The following is a 17,903-nucleotide window of genomic DNA, read 5'->3' on the forward strand; positions in this document are numbered from 1 at the left end:
TATAGTCCACAAAAGAAAATAATAGTTGAATTTATAAAAATGACCCTGTTCAAAAGTTTACATACACTTGATTCTTAATACTGTGTTGTTACCTGAAAAATCCACAGCTGTGTTTTTTGTTTAGTGATAGTTACTGTTCATAGGTACTGTTAGGTACTGTTCATGAGTACCTTGTTTGTCCTGAACATTTTAAACTACCTGCTGTTTTTCAGAAAAGTCTTTTAGGTCCCACAAATTCTTTGGTTTTCCAGCATTTATGTGTATTTAAACCATTTCCAACAATGACTGTATGATTTTGAGATCAATCTTTTCACACTGAAGTCAACTGAGGGACTCATATACATCTATTACAGAAGGTTCAAATGCTCACTGATGCTTAAGAAGAGAAAAACCATGCATTAAGAGCTGGGGGTGAAAACTTTTTGAATATGAAGATCAAGGTAAATGTAACGTATTTTGTCTTCTGGGAATACACAACTATCTTTTGTAGCCTCTGAAGGGCAGTACTAAATGAAAAAATATGTTATTTAGACAAAATAAGAAAAATGTATGCATATCCATATACTGTTCAAAAGTTTTCACCCCCGGCTCTTAATGGATTTTGTATCCTTCTGGAGGATCAGTGAGCATTTCAACCTTCTGTAATAGTTGCATATGAGTTCCTCAGTTGTCCTCAGTGTAGGGCTGGGCTGTACACCGGTGTCATAGTCAGCACCGGTGTGACATTGCGCCACGACATGGATTTTCTAATACTGTCAATACCGTTATAAATCAATTATGTGCCTCGAACGGCTGCATTTACATCAATAATAGCTAATTCTAAATAATAAGGCATTAAATTTTCTTCAAACGTTCAGTTGTGGTCTGAATACCTGTCCTTATACTATATATCTTGTTGTAAATAAAAAAGTAAAACATATTCGTATCAGCTTTGCAGGTGGTAGGTAAAAGGGGAGTGGCCATTAAACGACATCGTGAAGAAAGGTCGGGCCTGTAGCCTATACCAGGGGCGGAGTGGCAATCGGGACGACCGGGACTTTTCCTGGCTGCCGGCCGAAGGATTTACACAGCGGATCACAAATTGAGTGGGCACGAGACAAATGCGACCGGCCTGTTTACTTTTACTTTCGATTTTGCGATAACGCACACTCTGTGTAAAGGGAGCAGCACATCTTATAACGTTAATAGATATTTGTCAGTGAGTACAAGATTGCAGCAAATCCTCCTGTCTATGTTTGTAATCTCTCTTTACTTTCGACCCGTGATCATTCAAATCTAAAGATCATTGTACACTGAGTCCGATTTTCGTATGCGTTTTTTTTTTAGTTTTCTCATATTCGCCGTCCTTATCAAAATGCTTGTTATGGAGGCAAAAATGCAGAAAATCAAACACGATCCGATTTTTTTTATGACGGACGAAAGTTTCAGAGGCAGTGTGTAAACTCGATTAACATAACCTGTATCTTTTTAACGTGCAAAAATCTCGGACGAAAATTTCGTACTCGTGTGCAATGACATTAACTCCAGCAGCTCGTGTTGGATGCAGGGTTGCCAAGTCCGCGTTTTCCCCCACAGAATTGGTCTACTTTTAAACTGTTGCCATGAGTCGAATTCCCCCAGTTATTTAAAGGTTTTAAATATTGCAGAATTTAAATTTCAATAAAAAATAATTTTTGTTTTGTTGTACACTGTTTAGTAAGATCTTTAGGTTTTTTGCAAAATAAATATGTTAAGAATGCATACTCTCCCATGTCTCTTTTTGATAAGGATACCTAGCATTTACTTATTATATGTAACCCTGGACCACAAAACCAGTCTTAAGTCGCTGGGGTATATTTGTAGCAATAGCCAAAAATACATTGTATGGGTCAAAATTATTGATTTTTCTTTTATGTCAAAAATCATTAGGAAATTAAGTAAAGATCATGTTCCATGAAGATTTTTTGTAAAATTCCTACTGTAAACCTATCAAAATGTAATTTTTGATTAGTAATATGCATTGTTAAGAACTTAATTTGGACAACTTTAAAGGTGATTTTCTCAGTATTTTGATTTTTTTTGCACCCTCAGATTCCAGATTTTCAAATAGATGTATCTCGGCCAAATATTGTCCTATCCTAACAAACCATATATCAATAGAAAGCTTATTTATTGAGCTTTCATATGTATATATCGCAGATGTATATATCTCAGATGTATATATCTCAGTTTTGTCAAATTTTACCTTATGACTGGTTTTGTGGTCCAGGGTCACATATTATAAAAATATTAACTTTATTCACATACTAAAGGGACAGGACAGGCTACTCCTCCCAAAATGTACCAAAAAAAGTAATACCGTGATATTATACTGTCACCGTTCAAAAGATGAAAAATACCGTGATATTAATTTTAGGTCATATCGCCCACCCCTACCTCAGTGTGAAAAAATGGATCTCAAAATCATACAGTCAATGTTGGAAAGAGTTCAAATACACAAATGCTAAAAAAAAAATGTAAAAAAATCTGGGACCTGAAGGGTTTTTCTGAAGAACAGCAGGCAGTTTAACTGTTCAGACTCATGACTCAGGGACTCATGAACAACTATCACTAAACAAAAAAACACAGCTATGAATCATTTAGGTAAGAACACAGTATTAAGAATCAGCGTGATGTAAACTTTTGAACCGGGTCATTTTTATAAATTCAGCTATTATTTACTTTTGTGGACTATATGTAAACATATTTTGTGTGAAATATCTTATGCAGGTCAGTACTAAATAAACAATAACATTTTGTATAATCTCTCTTAATTTGGTAAAATAATTAACATTTTGCAGATTCTGAAAGGGGGATGTAAACTTTTGACCTCCACTGTAAATTAAAGCAAGAAAACAGTCTTTTTGCATCACAAAGCTCCTAAAGTCTCTTTTCTAAAATAAGTAGCAATGATTCAACTAATTATCAAAGATAAATAAAACAGAATCGCACTACATGCGATTCTAAAACAAGCCAGTGACTCAGAGGAACTGAACTTCCTTTTAAAACTGCCGTCTTCTCCAGGGTGCAAATTGGATCCGTCTGTCCCGAAGGGTGTAAGTGCAGCAAATAGCACCTGTCTGAGTATCACATGAACAGTAGTTTGGGGGCCCCGTTACTGTTTAATGGAATTTTTTGGTGTGTATAATTTGCTGCTCTCTTGGGAGAAGAAATGCAAGATCCATATCTCCATCAGATCTTATCTGAATTACTGACTGTTCTGCATTCGGCCTGTAACATATCCTTCAAAGGAGCTGAAGTGTGTACAGGACGAGGAGACGAAAAGAGCAGTGAAAGGCAAAAAGGGAGGAAAGGATACCTTAAGCAGACATAGTAGCTTTTTATGGACAGTATTTACAGTCAGTGGAGGTTTAAGTTACGATATGTTCTGACTTGCACTTTGTAGAATGTGCTGTCTGGAAGAAAACCCATAAAACAGATGAAAGCATTAAACCATGTGCACAAGGGAAAGCTTAACATAACATAATTGTGGAAAAGAAATATATAAAATATATAAATAACGGACTGAACACAGATTACTTAATTTTGGGACAGCGTGAAAGCTTGGCATGTAACTGCTGCTGTTTACATACTGCTTGTGTATGTAGCCTGAGACAGGCCTTACATGCACTATACTCATGTCAGCCACAGAGAGAGGTCAGTTTGCAAATATCAGTGTCAGAAGTTGACCTCAAAAGTTTGCACCTGGTAATTAGACAGCTGGACCTCTCATTAACTTGTCTGTTGCAGCATGTAAAAACAAAGATAGACACAGACTTATACATATTAGATAATTACACTGGCGCTGACCTGCCTCTAGACAATGTGCAGTGTTAAAGTTAGAGGAGTCTACAGTCTGTCTACACACACCCACACTCACACACACACACACACACACACACACACACACACACACACACACACACACACACACACACACACACACACACACACACACACACACACACACACACACTCACACACACATGTTGGGTTTACTTGTTTTATGGGGACATTCCATAGACGTAATGGTTTTTATACTGTACAAACCGTACTTTTTATCACCCTACACCTACACCTAGCCCTCACAGGAGATTGTGCATACTTTTACTTCATCAAAAAAACTAATTGTGCATGATTTATAAGCCTGTTTCCTCATGGGGACCTGAGAAATGTCCCCACAAGGTCAAAATCTACTGGTATTCCTATCCTTGTGGGGACATTTGGTCCCCACAACGTGATGAATACCAGGTACACACACACGCACACACACACACACACACACACACACACACACACACACACACACACACACACACACACACACTCACATACACATCTTTCACACTCTAAATGGCATGGTACTTATGCTGCCATAAAGACGGAAAGTGGGGATGGGAGAGGTATTTTTTTCATTCTTTTTCATTCTTTAGATTCTCCAAATCCATTAACTTCAACTGAATTACCATGCATAAGGTCAAGTGTAATCCCATTAAAACACTCTCTTAAAGAAGTTGTTAATGCCTGCTATTTTCAATTTGACTGAAGTTTGGTGTTGATGACTTAATTCACCTTTAGAAATCTTTTATAAATCAAATACACAGACAGACAAAGTGGAGTCGAAAAGTCTTGAGTCCACCAGTGACAATACATTTATTTAATTTTAAGAATAAATCCATACAAAAAATTAAAGTGAAAAGCTGAATTCAGAAAAGGAAAAATGTTCATAACTGTTTTACTAATTGGTTTGTCCTTATTGTGCTTTAATGACACAAAGACTCACATATTCAAAGCTGCAAATGTACTTAAATTTGATAAGTGACCTAGAAATAGTGCAGAACTGAAAATATTAAATATTCCTATGACGCTTATCTCTGTGATAGGTTAAAAAAAGTCTCACAATTCACATTTATTAATTCACAATTCACATTTATTAAGTTTTTTTTTTGCAATTCCATGGATGCCCGTTTCCACCACTGAATTAAAAAATCAAAAAAGGGTTATTGCAACTTTTTTTATCTGGCAATTCTGAGATTTCTCAGAACTGTGAGATATAAACTCGCAATTCTGACTTTATTACTCAGAATTGTGTGATATAAGTGTATAAGTTTATACCTCAAAATTCTGACTTTATAACTATCAATTACGAGTTTATATCACAAAATTCTGACTTTATAAGTTGCAGTTGCAGGTTTATATCTCACAATTCTGAGAAAAAAAATCAGAATTCAGAGTCTGTATCATGCAATTCTGAGAAAAAGTCCATTGTTAGAAAAAAAATTGCAATCACAATGACCTTTATTAATTTTTTTATTTAGTGGCCAAAATGGGCTTCCCTACAATTCTCATAGAATGAGAAGAAAAGTCTGAATATGTGAGATATGAACTAATGATTGCTATAAAATTGTGAGATATAAAGTCGCAATTACCTTTTTAATTTTTTATTCTTTGGTGGAATTAGCATTGCAAGATTTGAATTCAGAATTCTTCGAAAAAAGTCAGAATTGCAAGATATAAACTCAGAATTGTGAGAAAGTCAGAATTCTAAGAGAATTCTTACTTTTTACTCAAAAAACTTTGAATTATGAGATATAAACTCAGAATTACGAGAAAAAGTCAGACTTGTAAAATAAAAAGTCACCAATTACCTTTTTTATTTTTGTATTCTGTGGCGAAAACAGGATTCCATGGTAACTTCAACTTTGTTTCTTCATTTTAAATGTTTCAAAATCCTAAACTTTTAGTTTACTTCCAGGTTAAAAATTAAAAAAAAAATAATCCCAGCTTTTCAATGTGGTCTCAGACTTTTGGTGCCCACTGTATGCTTAAGCTTACTCTAAATGTATGCAACCAAACAAGGTCCACGGTACAAGGTGCAGAGTTGCTTTTATCAAGGAGTCATGCATACACTGCATAGAGCAAATGATTAACAGGGCAGCCGATCAAAATACCCCCTCTGCCATCACTCATCACTTTCAAAAGGCTCTAAGTGCTGATGCTTAAATTGCAACAGTTTGTACAACAGTGAAACAAGAGAAGATCTAAACACACACTCGCACTGCAATGTGTGTGTATCACCTGACACTTCAGACAAACTTTCTCAAGTGCAGTTTGGCCTTCTGTGTAGTCTTGTCTAGAAACAGCCCATTCTGCTTTTGATTTGGACACAGACAGTGGCTGGAGGGTGTCTGAGAGACGCTGTCACTTTAAGCAATTAACTTTCCCTTTAAAGCCGCTCTTATAAAACTGACAGCTGCAGACATTCACAAAGGACCAATCACCTCTTCAGAAACACAAAACTGCTCTGCCGTAAACCAAACTGGTTCTCTTTTATTGGGGTGGTCCGGCATCCCGTATACACACCCCTCACTACCACAGACGGGCCTTCTCACAATGGGACCCTCTATTTCTTAATAACGCTCATGGACTTGGGACGCTCCAGGGAAAGGTTGTGGCCCCTGGAGACCTATAGAGAGCAAACTTTTAAAATGCCAGTAAAGTTGCGCACATTAAGCCTCAAAACCTGCTGTTTACACTGGGATTCCAACATGCAGGAGGAATGTATAAATAGGTGGCTTGGAAAAAGAATTTTGCTGCAATAGAATTTCAGTGCAAGTTTACACAACATGCTCTGTACCATCACATATGTCATGAGTTATTACTTTCTAAATCTCAGTGTCTACAGTCAAATTATGATTTTCCAATCATCACACGGCATCTTGTTTGAGAGACAGAGAGTTAACAGAGGCTGACGTGGTGTAAGAAAAGCTCAGGTAGGAACAGCCTACTACTGAACCCTATCATGACAGCAGCAGATAATTACTGAAGAAACTGAAGAAAAAGAAAAACCTTGATAAATCCGAGAGATCTACTAAAGTCTTCAAATCTCAGCTGGACTCAGAGCTTGGTGTACCGCCCTTTGAAGTGGTTGAAATAACTACTGAAGTGTACTAACATCGATTTGTTGAGCTTCTATGGCAAGCCATTTTAACATTTATACCTTTAAATTGACTACTTTTATATTACTAATACTTAATACTTATATTACTAATAGTTAAAATGCACAAATAAGTACTGAGTAATATTAATTAACAACCTGCACTGTAAACAAAAACTGTAGAAATTACAGTATTACTGGCAGCTGGTTGCCAGTAACTTACTGTAGATTTAAATTTATGCTATTTACTGGCAACAGTTTGTTCAAAGTTAATTGAACATTAAACATTAACAAGTCTTTATCTTTACAGAATAAAACTAAAATAACAGCCTCATGCAAAGCATTCTGGGAACCAAAATCTGAAGGAAAAAAACTGAAAAAGGTTGATGAAGGTTTCTGGTTCCCAGAATGCTTTGCAGTAGGTTGTTATTTTATAGTTTTATTCTGTAAAGACAAAGACTTGTTAATGTTTAATGTTCATTTAACTTTGAACAAACTGTTGCCAGTAAATAACATAAATTAAAAATCTACAGTAAGTTACTGGCAACCAGCTGCAGAACTACAGCAAATTTTTTACAGTGTGTACTTACTATAAAATTATGGTTAGGGTTTGGTTTACGGATAGTTGTTTGTAATTATGCATCATTTACTGATATTACTACAGTAATTACATACAAATAAAGTTTTTGCCAGGAATTCTGATGAGGCTGTGAGAGATAGAATTACAAATCTTTTAGTGTACTGTACTGTTGTTTAAAAATATATTATTCAGCCGACAACACAAAAAGTATACAACATGGTAAAGACTCCAAGTCTATCCCTCACAGGCTAGTTTTCATCCATATTAAATTTAACAAGGTGTCTAACCTGATGAAGGTCAATGGTACTTTTTCCTTTGCTAGTCCTTTGTTACTAGTCGCTACTCCAGTAGTGCCAAGTAACCATTCTGTAACCATTTTGCCATTGAAATCTAATAGGATCTGTTCACTTCTGACTAGTAGCCCTATTTATTACATTATATGTAAGCAGTATTCAAATAGCATCCTATCTATTTCAGCTTTACTAGTATTCATATATTAGATGCTGGAACTTCTTTATGAGACATTAGTAATTGTCCCATCTGCTACTATAGCATTTATCTCACTAACTGCCTTTTGACTTGCTATATGAAGACTAGTCAGAATCACTTCATAGTAAGGTTCAAATATTACCAGTTACAACAGGAATACAAAGTACAGTTAATAAATATGTAGTAGTGTCTTTTAAATTAGTACTAAGAAAACTTGAAAGGAAAAACACAATAATAATCATTTGAATAGTTAGGTTATTAGCACCTAAAAAATTACTAATAAAATTGCAATAGCTAGGTCTACCAAAAACAACTGGAATTCACACTAGTCTAGAACCACAGATCCCTAATGAAATAAATGAAAAAAAAAAAAAACTATTTATTACCAGTAACAATGGAATAGTTACTAGTTGTTACTGTTAACATAGTGACTGCAAGAAATTAAATTATTAAACGCATAAAAAGTGCTAAGGAATACAAAAAATGCTTGATAGTTTACAGAATTTGTTGTTAAAACAGCCCCTGATAAATTACTAGTAAAATTGCAATAGTGTCACGACCACACACAAAGGAAGAAGGTGAGTATCTTTCAGGATATTTATTAACAAACGTGCACAGTTCAACACACGTGCAAACAGGTGAATAAGGTTCTCTGTAGTCGAATCTTCAAACACAACACCACAGGTGAGTTCAAGTTCATAAGTATCGTAGCGATAGCAACAGTCACTTCCCTTTGACACGGTTAACGTGTTTCACAGGAGAACATCGGAGCAATCCACGAGGAGCACAGGAGAGACAACAGGAAGGGGAGAAGATCCACAGAGAGACATCTATGCAACTTCGATACCAGCCGCTGAGTGAATGTCTGGGGAGAGTATTTAAAGGGAGTCGTAATTACGGGTGCAGGTGACGGTGATAGAGCTCTGGTGATGGGCGTGGTGCAGTGATTGGGACTGAGGGAACGTGCTGAGGGTGTGACATTATCTCCCCCTCCCGGTAGGCGCGTCTCGCGCCGTGACGGAAACACCAGGGAGGGGGGGCGGGCGCCCTGGAGGCCGTTCCGGGGCAGGACCTTGTTGGGTTGGGAAGGCCTCCAGGGCGGAACAGGAAGCCATGGCGGGTCCGGCGGCCACGGCCGGACAGGCAGTTCCGGCGGCCTTGGTAGGTCAGGCGGCCATGGCCGGACAGGTAGTTCCGGTGGTCTTGGTAGGTCAGGCGGCCATGGCCGGATAGGCAGTTCAGGTGGTCTTGGTAGGTCAGGCGGCCATGGCCGGATAGGCAGTTCAGGTGGTCTTGGTAGGTCAGGCGGCCATGGCCGGATAGCCCCCGTGGCCTTGGCCTCATTCCTCGGCCCGGTCACGTTGGCCTGGAATATATGGCGCCCCCCCAAAATTTTCTTGGGGGAATTCAGGGGTTTGGCAGGACCGTTTGGCGGAGTGGGCTCTGAGAGGCTGGACAGGACCAGTTTAGGCTCTGAAAGGCTGGGCTGGGCCAGCGGAGGCTCTGGACGGCTGGACGGGACCAGCTGAGGCTCGGGACCGCTGGACGGGACCAGCTGAGGCTCTGGATGGCTGGACGGGACCAGCTGAGGCTCTGGAAGGCTGGATTGTACCAGCGGAGACTCTGGTGGATTGGACGTAACCAGTGAAGGCTCAGGACGGCTGGACGGAACCAGCGAAGGCTCTGAAAGGCTGGGCTGGGCCAGCGGAGGCTCTGGACGGCTGGACGGGACCAGCTGAGGCTCGGGACCGCTGGACGGGACCAGCTGAGGCTCTGGATGGCTGGACGGGACCAGCTGAGGCTCTGGAAGGCTGGATTGTACCAGCGGAGACTCTGGTGGATTGGACGTAACCAGTGAAGGCTCAGGACGGCTGGACGGAACCAGCGAAGGCTCTGGATGGCTGGACGGGACCAGCTGAGGCTCTGGACGGCTGGACGGGACCAGCTGAGGCTCTGGAAGGCTGGACGGGACCAGCTGAGGCTCTGGAAGGCTGGACGGGACCAGCTGGGGCTCTGGAAGGCTGGACGTAACCAGTGAGGGCTCAGGACGGCTGGGCGGAACCAGCGAAGGCTCTGGAAGGCTGGATTGCACCAACGGAGGCTCTGGACGGCGCTCTTGAGGTGCGGGCTCTGGACGGCGCTCTTGAGGAGCGGGCTCTGGACGGCGCTCTTGAGGAGCGGGCTCTGGACGGCGCTCTTGAGGAGCGGGCTCTGGACGGCGCTCTTGAGGAGCGGGCTCTGGACGGCTGGACGACCCCAGCGGAGATTCAGGAGGGCTGGGCGTCTCCAGCGGAGACACTGAAAGAGCTAGCTCTGGGCGAGCGGTCACTGGAGGGCGCTCTGGCGGCGCAGTCACTGGAGGGCGCTCTGGCGGCGCAGTCACTGGAGGGCGCTCTGGTGGCGCAGTCACTGGAGGGCGCTCTGGCGGCGCAGTCACTGGAGGGCGCTCTGGCGGCGCAGTCTCGGGAGGGCGCTCTGGCGGCGCAGTCACTGGAGGGCGCTCTGGCGGCGCAGTCACTGGAGGAACATCGGCCATTTTGTGAGCTAGCATGGCCGCCCGTACTGACCTCAACGGTGGGTCGAGCACGCTGGCCATCAGAATTGGCAATAACGTTGGAGGGCTGGCCGCGAGTTCCGGGCTGGCAAGGTGGGAGAAGCTATTGGTTTGGTATGTGAGGGGTCCAGGCGAGGGGTAAGCCGGCAAAACGGGCTGGGTTTCGTAGTGGGTTGGATGAGGAAACTTACCATCACTCTTTATTTCTTTAACCTCGATACTAGAGCCATTTATATAAAGAGTGAGGTTGATTAGTTCAATCAAGGAAAAATCACATATGGGGGAGTTGCATCGGATTGTTTCCTCATCCAATCCCATACGAAACACCACAGCAAGAGTGAAGTCGGGCCAGCTTACCCGATGGGAGAGCTCAAGGAATTCCTCCACATACCACTCCAATGTTCGCCCACCTTGCCGTAGGCTCCATAGCCTGTCCTCAGCGTCCGACAGTTTTAGTGATTCGGGAGAGACACCGCTGAATGCTGCGTTCGCCTCCATGAGTGAGCTGAAGAAATAATTTTTTGCGGGGCTGGTATCCTGTCACGACCACACACAAAGGAAGAAGGTGAGTATCTTTCAGGATATTTATTAACAAACGTGCACAGTTCAACACACGTGCAAACAGGTGAATAAGGTTCTCTGTAGTCGAATCTTCAAACACAACACCACAGGTGAGTTCAAGTTCATAAGTATCGTAGCGATAGCAACAGTCACTTCCCTTTGACACGGTTAACGTGTTTCACAGGAGAACATCGGAGCAATCCACGAGGAGCACAGGAGAGACAACAGGAAGGGGAGAAGATCCACAGAGAGACATCTATGCAACTTCGATACCAGCCGCTGAGTGAATGTCTGGGGAGAGTATTTAAAGGGAGTCGTAATTACGGGTGCAGGTGACGGTGATAGAGCTCTGGTGATGGGCGTGGTGCAGTGATTGGGACTGAGGGAACGTGCTGAGGGTGTGACAAATAGGACTACTAATAGCAACTGTCAACACTAACTAACACTAACACATAGTGACTGCAAGGAAATAAATAAATGCACAAAAAGGACTAGGGACGTAAAAATAAAAGTTTGTTAGTTTACAGAAATAGTTGTTAAAACAGCACCTGATAAATTAATAGTAAAACTCCAATAACTTGGACTACCAATAACATCCGGAATACACACTGAGTAGTTTAAATGTGAACCACAGATTCCCTTTGAATTAAATGAAGGGAAAAAAACATTTTATTACCAGTCACTGTCACATAGTAACTGCAAGAAATTAAATAATTAAATGCATAAAAAAAAAGGTTATTTTACAGAAATCGTTGTTAAAACAGCTTGCCATAAGCGTTTAGAGTGATAAATGTGACAGCGCACAAGTGAAGAACGAGCGCGCTTCAATAAACTATTAACATCCACTGTTTGACTTAAGTCATCAAGTCTGCACTTCATGAATTATTAGTCTCACACACCTTATTTGATCTAGTAAGACTCATTATCTTATTAGTAAACTGATGATAACAAATACATCATAGATATATATATATATATATATAAACTTGCAATAATAATGACAACCTCGCTCATCATTTATCTCTTTTAAACTGGTAGCTCGCTTGCTTATCACTTATCGCTTATTTCATTCCCTATACCTGGCCACGAAAATTAACAAATTATATTACAAGGAAAACAGTTTTAAGGCACCCATACACATATAAACGTAAATAGTTTCGTTTTGTTCAGCACTTCTGAGCAGAAACTAGTAGATGCCTGTACCTCTGCATGACATTAGCGTTAACATAATAGAAACCATATTTCCCTAGAGTCAAACTCACCTAGAGACAAGAATGGTTTGGTTTCCATATTAGCGCATGCCAGCTATGTTTCTTGCAGATAATGATTTATTTTCCCCCAGTGGGCACGCTATAAGATCCAGTAGGAAACGTCGTCAGACTGAAGCCAGAGATCCGCTGTCAAAATCCACTTAATTTAACTAAAGTATCTACTTCAATCGGCTCCATCCAGTTTGTAACTCCGCGAGAGCGCTCGCTCACTCACTCCCAGTATTCCTTCAGCGATCAAGCACTGCCTCACCGTGGGGACCCTACCGAGGGGGACTCTGACCGCCAGCACTTTCGCAGCGACAAGCCACTTCTACTTTTTACAATGTGGTACTGCTACTGTTGCAAACACGCCCTTCAGACCATAAGATAATTACATTAAAATGTGTATTTAGCAGTATTTACACTGGTACAACTATAGATTCGCCATACTGAGTTAAATGAAAACGAGACTGTTAGGGATAGACTTTTAGTGTTTACAATGACTGCACTGTATCCACCTTATTTTTAATGTAAGAGGGGCACGGTCGTTTGTTATTTGCATACGTGCAAAACTTTTGATGTCATTCAGTTCCAGATATTTTTGCTGTAGGCTACCAAAACAGTACGTTTTGCTGATTAGCTCTTGTAAAGTTTTGAACAGAATGAAGATGTTTACATTTTCCTTATTTTGCCTAAATATCATATTTTTTCATTTAGTACTGCCCTTTAAAAGCTACAGAAGATACATGTTTCTCAGAAGACAAAATAAGCTAAATTTACTCTGATCTTCGAATTCAAAATGTTTTCACCCCCTGGCTCTTAATGTATCTTTTTTCCTTCTGAAGCATCAGTGAGCGTTTGAACCTTCTGTAATAGTTACATGGTCCCTCAGTTATCCTCAGTGTGAAAAGATGGATATCAAAATCATACAGTCATTGTTGGAAAGAGTTCAAATATACAAAATTGCTGAAAAACCACAGAGGCAGTTTAACGGTTCAGGACAATCAAATTACTCATGAACAACTATCACTAAATAAAAACCAAAAAAACAAAGCTGTGGATCATTCAGGTAACAACACAGTATTAAGAATCAAGTGTATGTAAACTTTTGAATAGGGTCATTTTTATAAATTCAACAATTATTTTCTCTTGTGGACTACATGTAAATGTCTTTTATGTAAATATCTTATTCAGGTCAGTACTAAATAACAAATAACATGCAGTTTGTATAATCCTTTTTACTTTGTTAAAATAATTAACCTCTTGCAGATTCTGCAAGGTGTATGTAAACTTTTTACATCAACGTATGTATGTTTAAGAACAGAACAATCAATTAATTATATCCCTCAAAATGACTCAATAGCATTTGAGGAATTTGACGTGTGATTCAAAAACACAGCGGACCAACACCAGCAGATGACATTGCACCCCAAATTATCACAGACTGTGGAAACGTAACACTGGACTTCAGTGTTTTTGATTTCCAAATAAAATACAAAACTTGCTTTCATCTGAAAAGAGGACTTTGGACCACTGGGCACTGATCTATAGGAACTCCAAATGTGTTACTGTGTGTGACTGATGTTGTATCCTCCAGTGATTAATTAATGTACATGCCACATTAAAGATCAAAACCATTCATTAGCATTATAAAATGAGTATTTAAATGAATATGCATGAAATGCAAATTGAAGGTTTACTCAATGGCAAAAAACGATGTATTAAGAGCCGGGGGGTGAAAACTTTTTGAATTTGAAGATCAGGGTAAATTTAACATATTTTGTCTTCTGGGGAACATGTAAGTATCTTTTGTAGCTTCTGAATGGCAGTACTAAATGAAAAAATAGGATAATTAGGCAAAATAAAAAAAAATGTACACATCCTCAGTCCATTCAAAAGTTTACACCCCCTGGCACTTAATGCATTGTTTTTCCTTCTGGAGCATCAGTGAGCGTTTGAACCTTCTGTAATAGTTGCATACGAGTCCCTCAGTTGTCCTCAGTGTGAAAAGATGGATCTCATTGTCATTGTTGGAAAGGGTTAAAATACACAAAAATGCAGAAAAACCAAAGAATCTGTGGGGCCTGAAGGATTTTTCTGAAGAACAGCGGGCAGTTTAACTGTTCAAGACAAACAAGGGACTCATGAACAACAATCACAAAAAAAAAAAAAAAAAAAAAAAAAAAACCACACACAGCTGTGGATTCATTTTGTATGACCCCTTTTAGTAATAATATCTATTTTATATATATTTAATTAACTAGTATTTTGCAGATTGTGCATGTGCATGTAAACTTTTGACTTCAACTGTAAATGCATCCACATGTAATATATGTTTAATACTTAGATGTACTTTATGTTCAGTAGGTCAATTTTTAACCTGAACAGAGCAACTGGGATCCTTTAAACTGTGATTATAAAAGTTTGGAGCTCTATAGACAGATATCTGCAGCTGTAATTAGCTGTGTGATTAAATTTGATGTTTGTTTAAATGGCTTGAAATTTCTCTCCTATTGGTCCACATTATTCTCCACTACTTCCATGCAAACTTGACACCTCTCCAATAGTGCTTGTCTGAGCAAAGAAAATGCTGTCTCAGATCTAATTAAATTGTAAGTTTAGAGGTCAAATAGCTTTTCAAAGCAAATGGCACAGTTCAGCTTCTGAGTTCTAGCTATACTGCAACTCATAGCTGTAAAAACGGATGAGGAGAGAGTCATAGGTTACAATAACAGCTGGTGAGATTGAGAGAGCATACTCACTTTTCAAACAGCATCTTACACTGAGGAGACCAAAACAGCTTTCCAAGAATGGCTTTGCAATTATTCCTCAGTTCAAACACACTTCTAGAGAGGATATATCCAGCCTAATAAATCTAAATGTGGTTCATTTGAAATATGATATCTATATCACTAGGAAAATGCAATATGAACATAATTTCAGTTTCAGAATGCAGTCCCTTTTTATGTTAATGCTCATTAATTGTTCACCTTTAATTTTTTCCAAACATGTATGCGTTTCTTTCTTCTGATATGAAAAAAAAATACTAAGAAACTAATAATATAAACCAGTTTAAGGAAAAAATGAGGCAAGCACAGTGTTTTCTTATTCCTGTGTATGACAGAAGAACTGAGTTTGGTCAGTAGAGGTCAGATCAATCAGGAGTTAGAAACAGCCGAGGATAGTCTGTCCTGTTAACTTCAATACTCATGCAGGAAAAAAAGAGAGAAAAATAATAGAGAGACAGATAGATGTATACATTATAATAAAATAAATTAAATATAATGAGTTTTAAAAAAGAAAAATAAAGAAATACAATCAGACAGAGAGAAAGACAGACACAGAGAGATCATTAATTGTTTTCCCAGCCTCTTTATCACTTGGCTGTTACAGGTTTTGTAATTACTCTGTCAGAATAAGTCTATACTCTCAGGAACTATGCTTTCCTATAGAGATTTACTAACAGTGATGGTGCAGACCAACAAACAGGGCAGCACAGATCTCTAAACAGGAGCAACTCCATCAAACAGTGGTATTATCAGGGGTTAGTGATAGAAATCTCAAACCTTTGTGCAGTGTGACTTTCTCAGGGAGACAAATTGAGATGTGTCTCAGTGACTGATCTCTTAAGGATCAACGCCAAGTGCAGGGGCTCAGTGGCAGGAGTGATTTAGTGCGTCTCACTCTCTCCGCTGGTCAGCCACTGTGGAGGAAAGAGAGGGGCAATCAGCCTCGTCATAAATCTCTACACTTCCTCCCACCATCACCAGTTCAAGAGAAATACCCCCCAACCCCCTCGTACACAGCCCATTAAACCTGTTTGCCCCTGGACACACACACACACACACACACACACACACACACACACACACACACACGTTTAGACAATCCGCTGAGGTCCAACACAGCAGCAAGTAATCAGTCATTTCATGTCTGTTCAATGCATCCATCACAAGAGTTCTGGAAAAAAAGTGTCATGAACTAAATTTAAAAATGTTTGGACTGCTGAACGTATGGAAGCATTATAGACAAGGCTGCAATTAAAGGAACAGCTCATGGAAAAAGAAATATTCTGTAATTACTTATTTACCCTCATGTTATTTCAAACCCATACGCTGTTAGTTCTCCTGTTGAACACAAAAGTAACATTTCAAGAAGACTAGTGAACTTTTTTTTCGTGGGGCTTCATAGCCAATGTCATATGGAAAGGAAAAGTGTTTACATTTCCTTTAAAAAAAAAAAAAAAGCTGGACATGTGTGCGTGGTGGCCCGGGGGTGGGAGTTAGGGCCCTGTGCCTCCACGGCACCTCTACTAGATGGCCGTCCGGGTGACGTGAGCAGGGGATTAACTGGGCAGCTGTGTAATAACTCAATAGTGTTTTTTTTTTTTTTTTTTTTTTTTGTAGTGTATGTATATGTGTGTATATATATATATATATATATATATATATGTATATATATTTATGTATATATATATATATATATGTATATGTGTGTATGTATGTATGTGTGTATATGTATATATATATATATATATATATATATATATATATATATATATATATATATATTTATAATAATAAGGAATACCTTATTTTATTTTATAGATATTCTATTTATATATCCTATATATTACTAAATTACTATATTAATAGAATTGCCCTCTTCTTGATCCTCAAACCTCCCCTCATTCTTGATTAAAGTAGTTCATTTAAAATGTTATTATTATTATTATTATCAATACTATTATTATTAATATTATTATTACTGCCATTTATCATCTTCCTCACCCTGACCCCTGAGTACCATTCACACCCTCCATCCTCCAATTTTTGTTAATACTACTATCATCATTTTTATTATTTTTTATTATTATTATGTCTGTGGTACTTATCTACATGTTCCCTTGTGTTCCAACCTCGACACAGTTATAATTACCACTTACACGCACACTCACATGCACACAAAAATCATGTTTACAGTCATGTATGTTTTGTTGGCCTTTGATGTATCACCTGTAAATAGTATATTTGTTGGCAATAAAAAAAATAAAAAAAAATAAAATAAAAAAAAAAAACTTTCTCATTTTCTTTTAGTTTAACTTTAACTTGATGAACAAAAATACCTACAACTAAAACAAAAATTTGTGTGTGTTTATATACTGTATGTACACTGCGGTTCAAAAGTTTTTAAATGTTTTTTAAAGACGTTTTTTTGCTCTTCAAGGCTGTATTTATTTGATCAAAAATACAGAAAAAACTGCAATATTATGAAATGTTATTGCAATTTAAAATACTGCGTTTCTATTTTAATGTACCTTAAAATATAATTTATTCCTTTGATGCAAAGCTTTATTACTTCATGCATACATTAGTCTTCAGTGTCAAATGATGCTGATTTATTATCAATGTTGGAAACAGTTGTGATGCTTTTTATTTTTGAATAAATATTTTAATATTTAAATATTTTGAATAAATGCTGTTCTTTTTAACTTTTTATTTTTCAAAAACATGC

General features: G+C 38.7%; 1 protein-coding gene across 2 annotated transcripts in view; it reads right to left on the reverse strand.

Annotated features, from left to right (window-relative positions):
• Positions 1-12,578, reverse strand: part of rxrab (retinoid x receptor, alpha b) — an 80,881-nt gene extending 68,303 nt beyond the window's left edge. The window contains exons 1-2 of one of the 2 annotated variants that reach the window (XM_073839414.1): positions 12,402-12,578; positions 8,608-11,430 (exon numbers count right to left, since the gene is read on the reverse strand). In XM_073839414.1, the coding sequence (XP_073695515.1) occupies positions 8,767-11,076 (2,310 nt within the window). In that variant the 5' untranslated portion in view covers positions 11,077-11,430; positions 12,402-12,578 and the 3' untranslated portion in view covers positions 8,608-8,766. Of the gene's footprint in view, positions 1-8,607; positions 11,431-12,401 lie in introns of those variants that run through there. The other variant, XM_073839415.1, reaches the window with a different exon arrangement.
• Between the last annotated feature and the right edge of the window lie 5,325 nt (positions 12,579-17,903).

This window comes from Garra rufa, chromosome 5, assembly GCF_049309525.1.
Source record: "Garra rufa chromosome 5, GarRuf1.0, whole genome shotgun sequence".
In the NCBI taxonomy this organism is placed as follows: domain Eukaryota; kingdom Metazoa; phylum Chordata; class Actinopteri; order Cypriniformes; family Cyprinidae; genus Garra; species Garra rufa.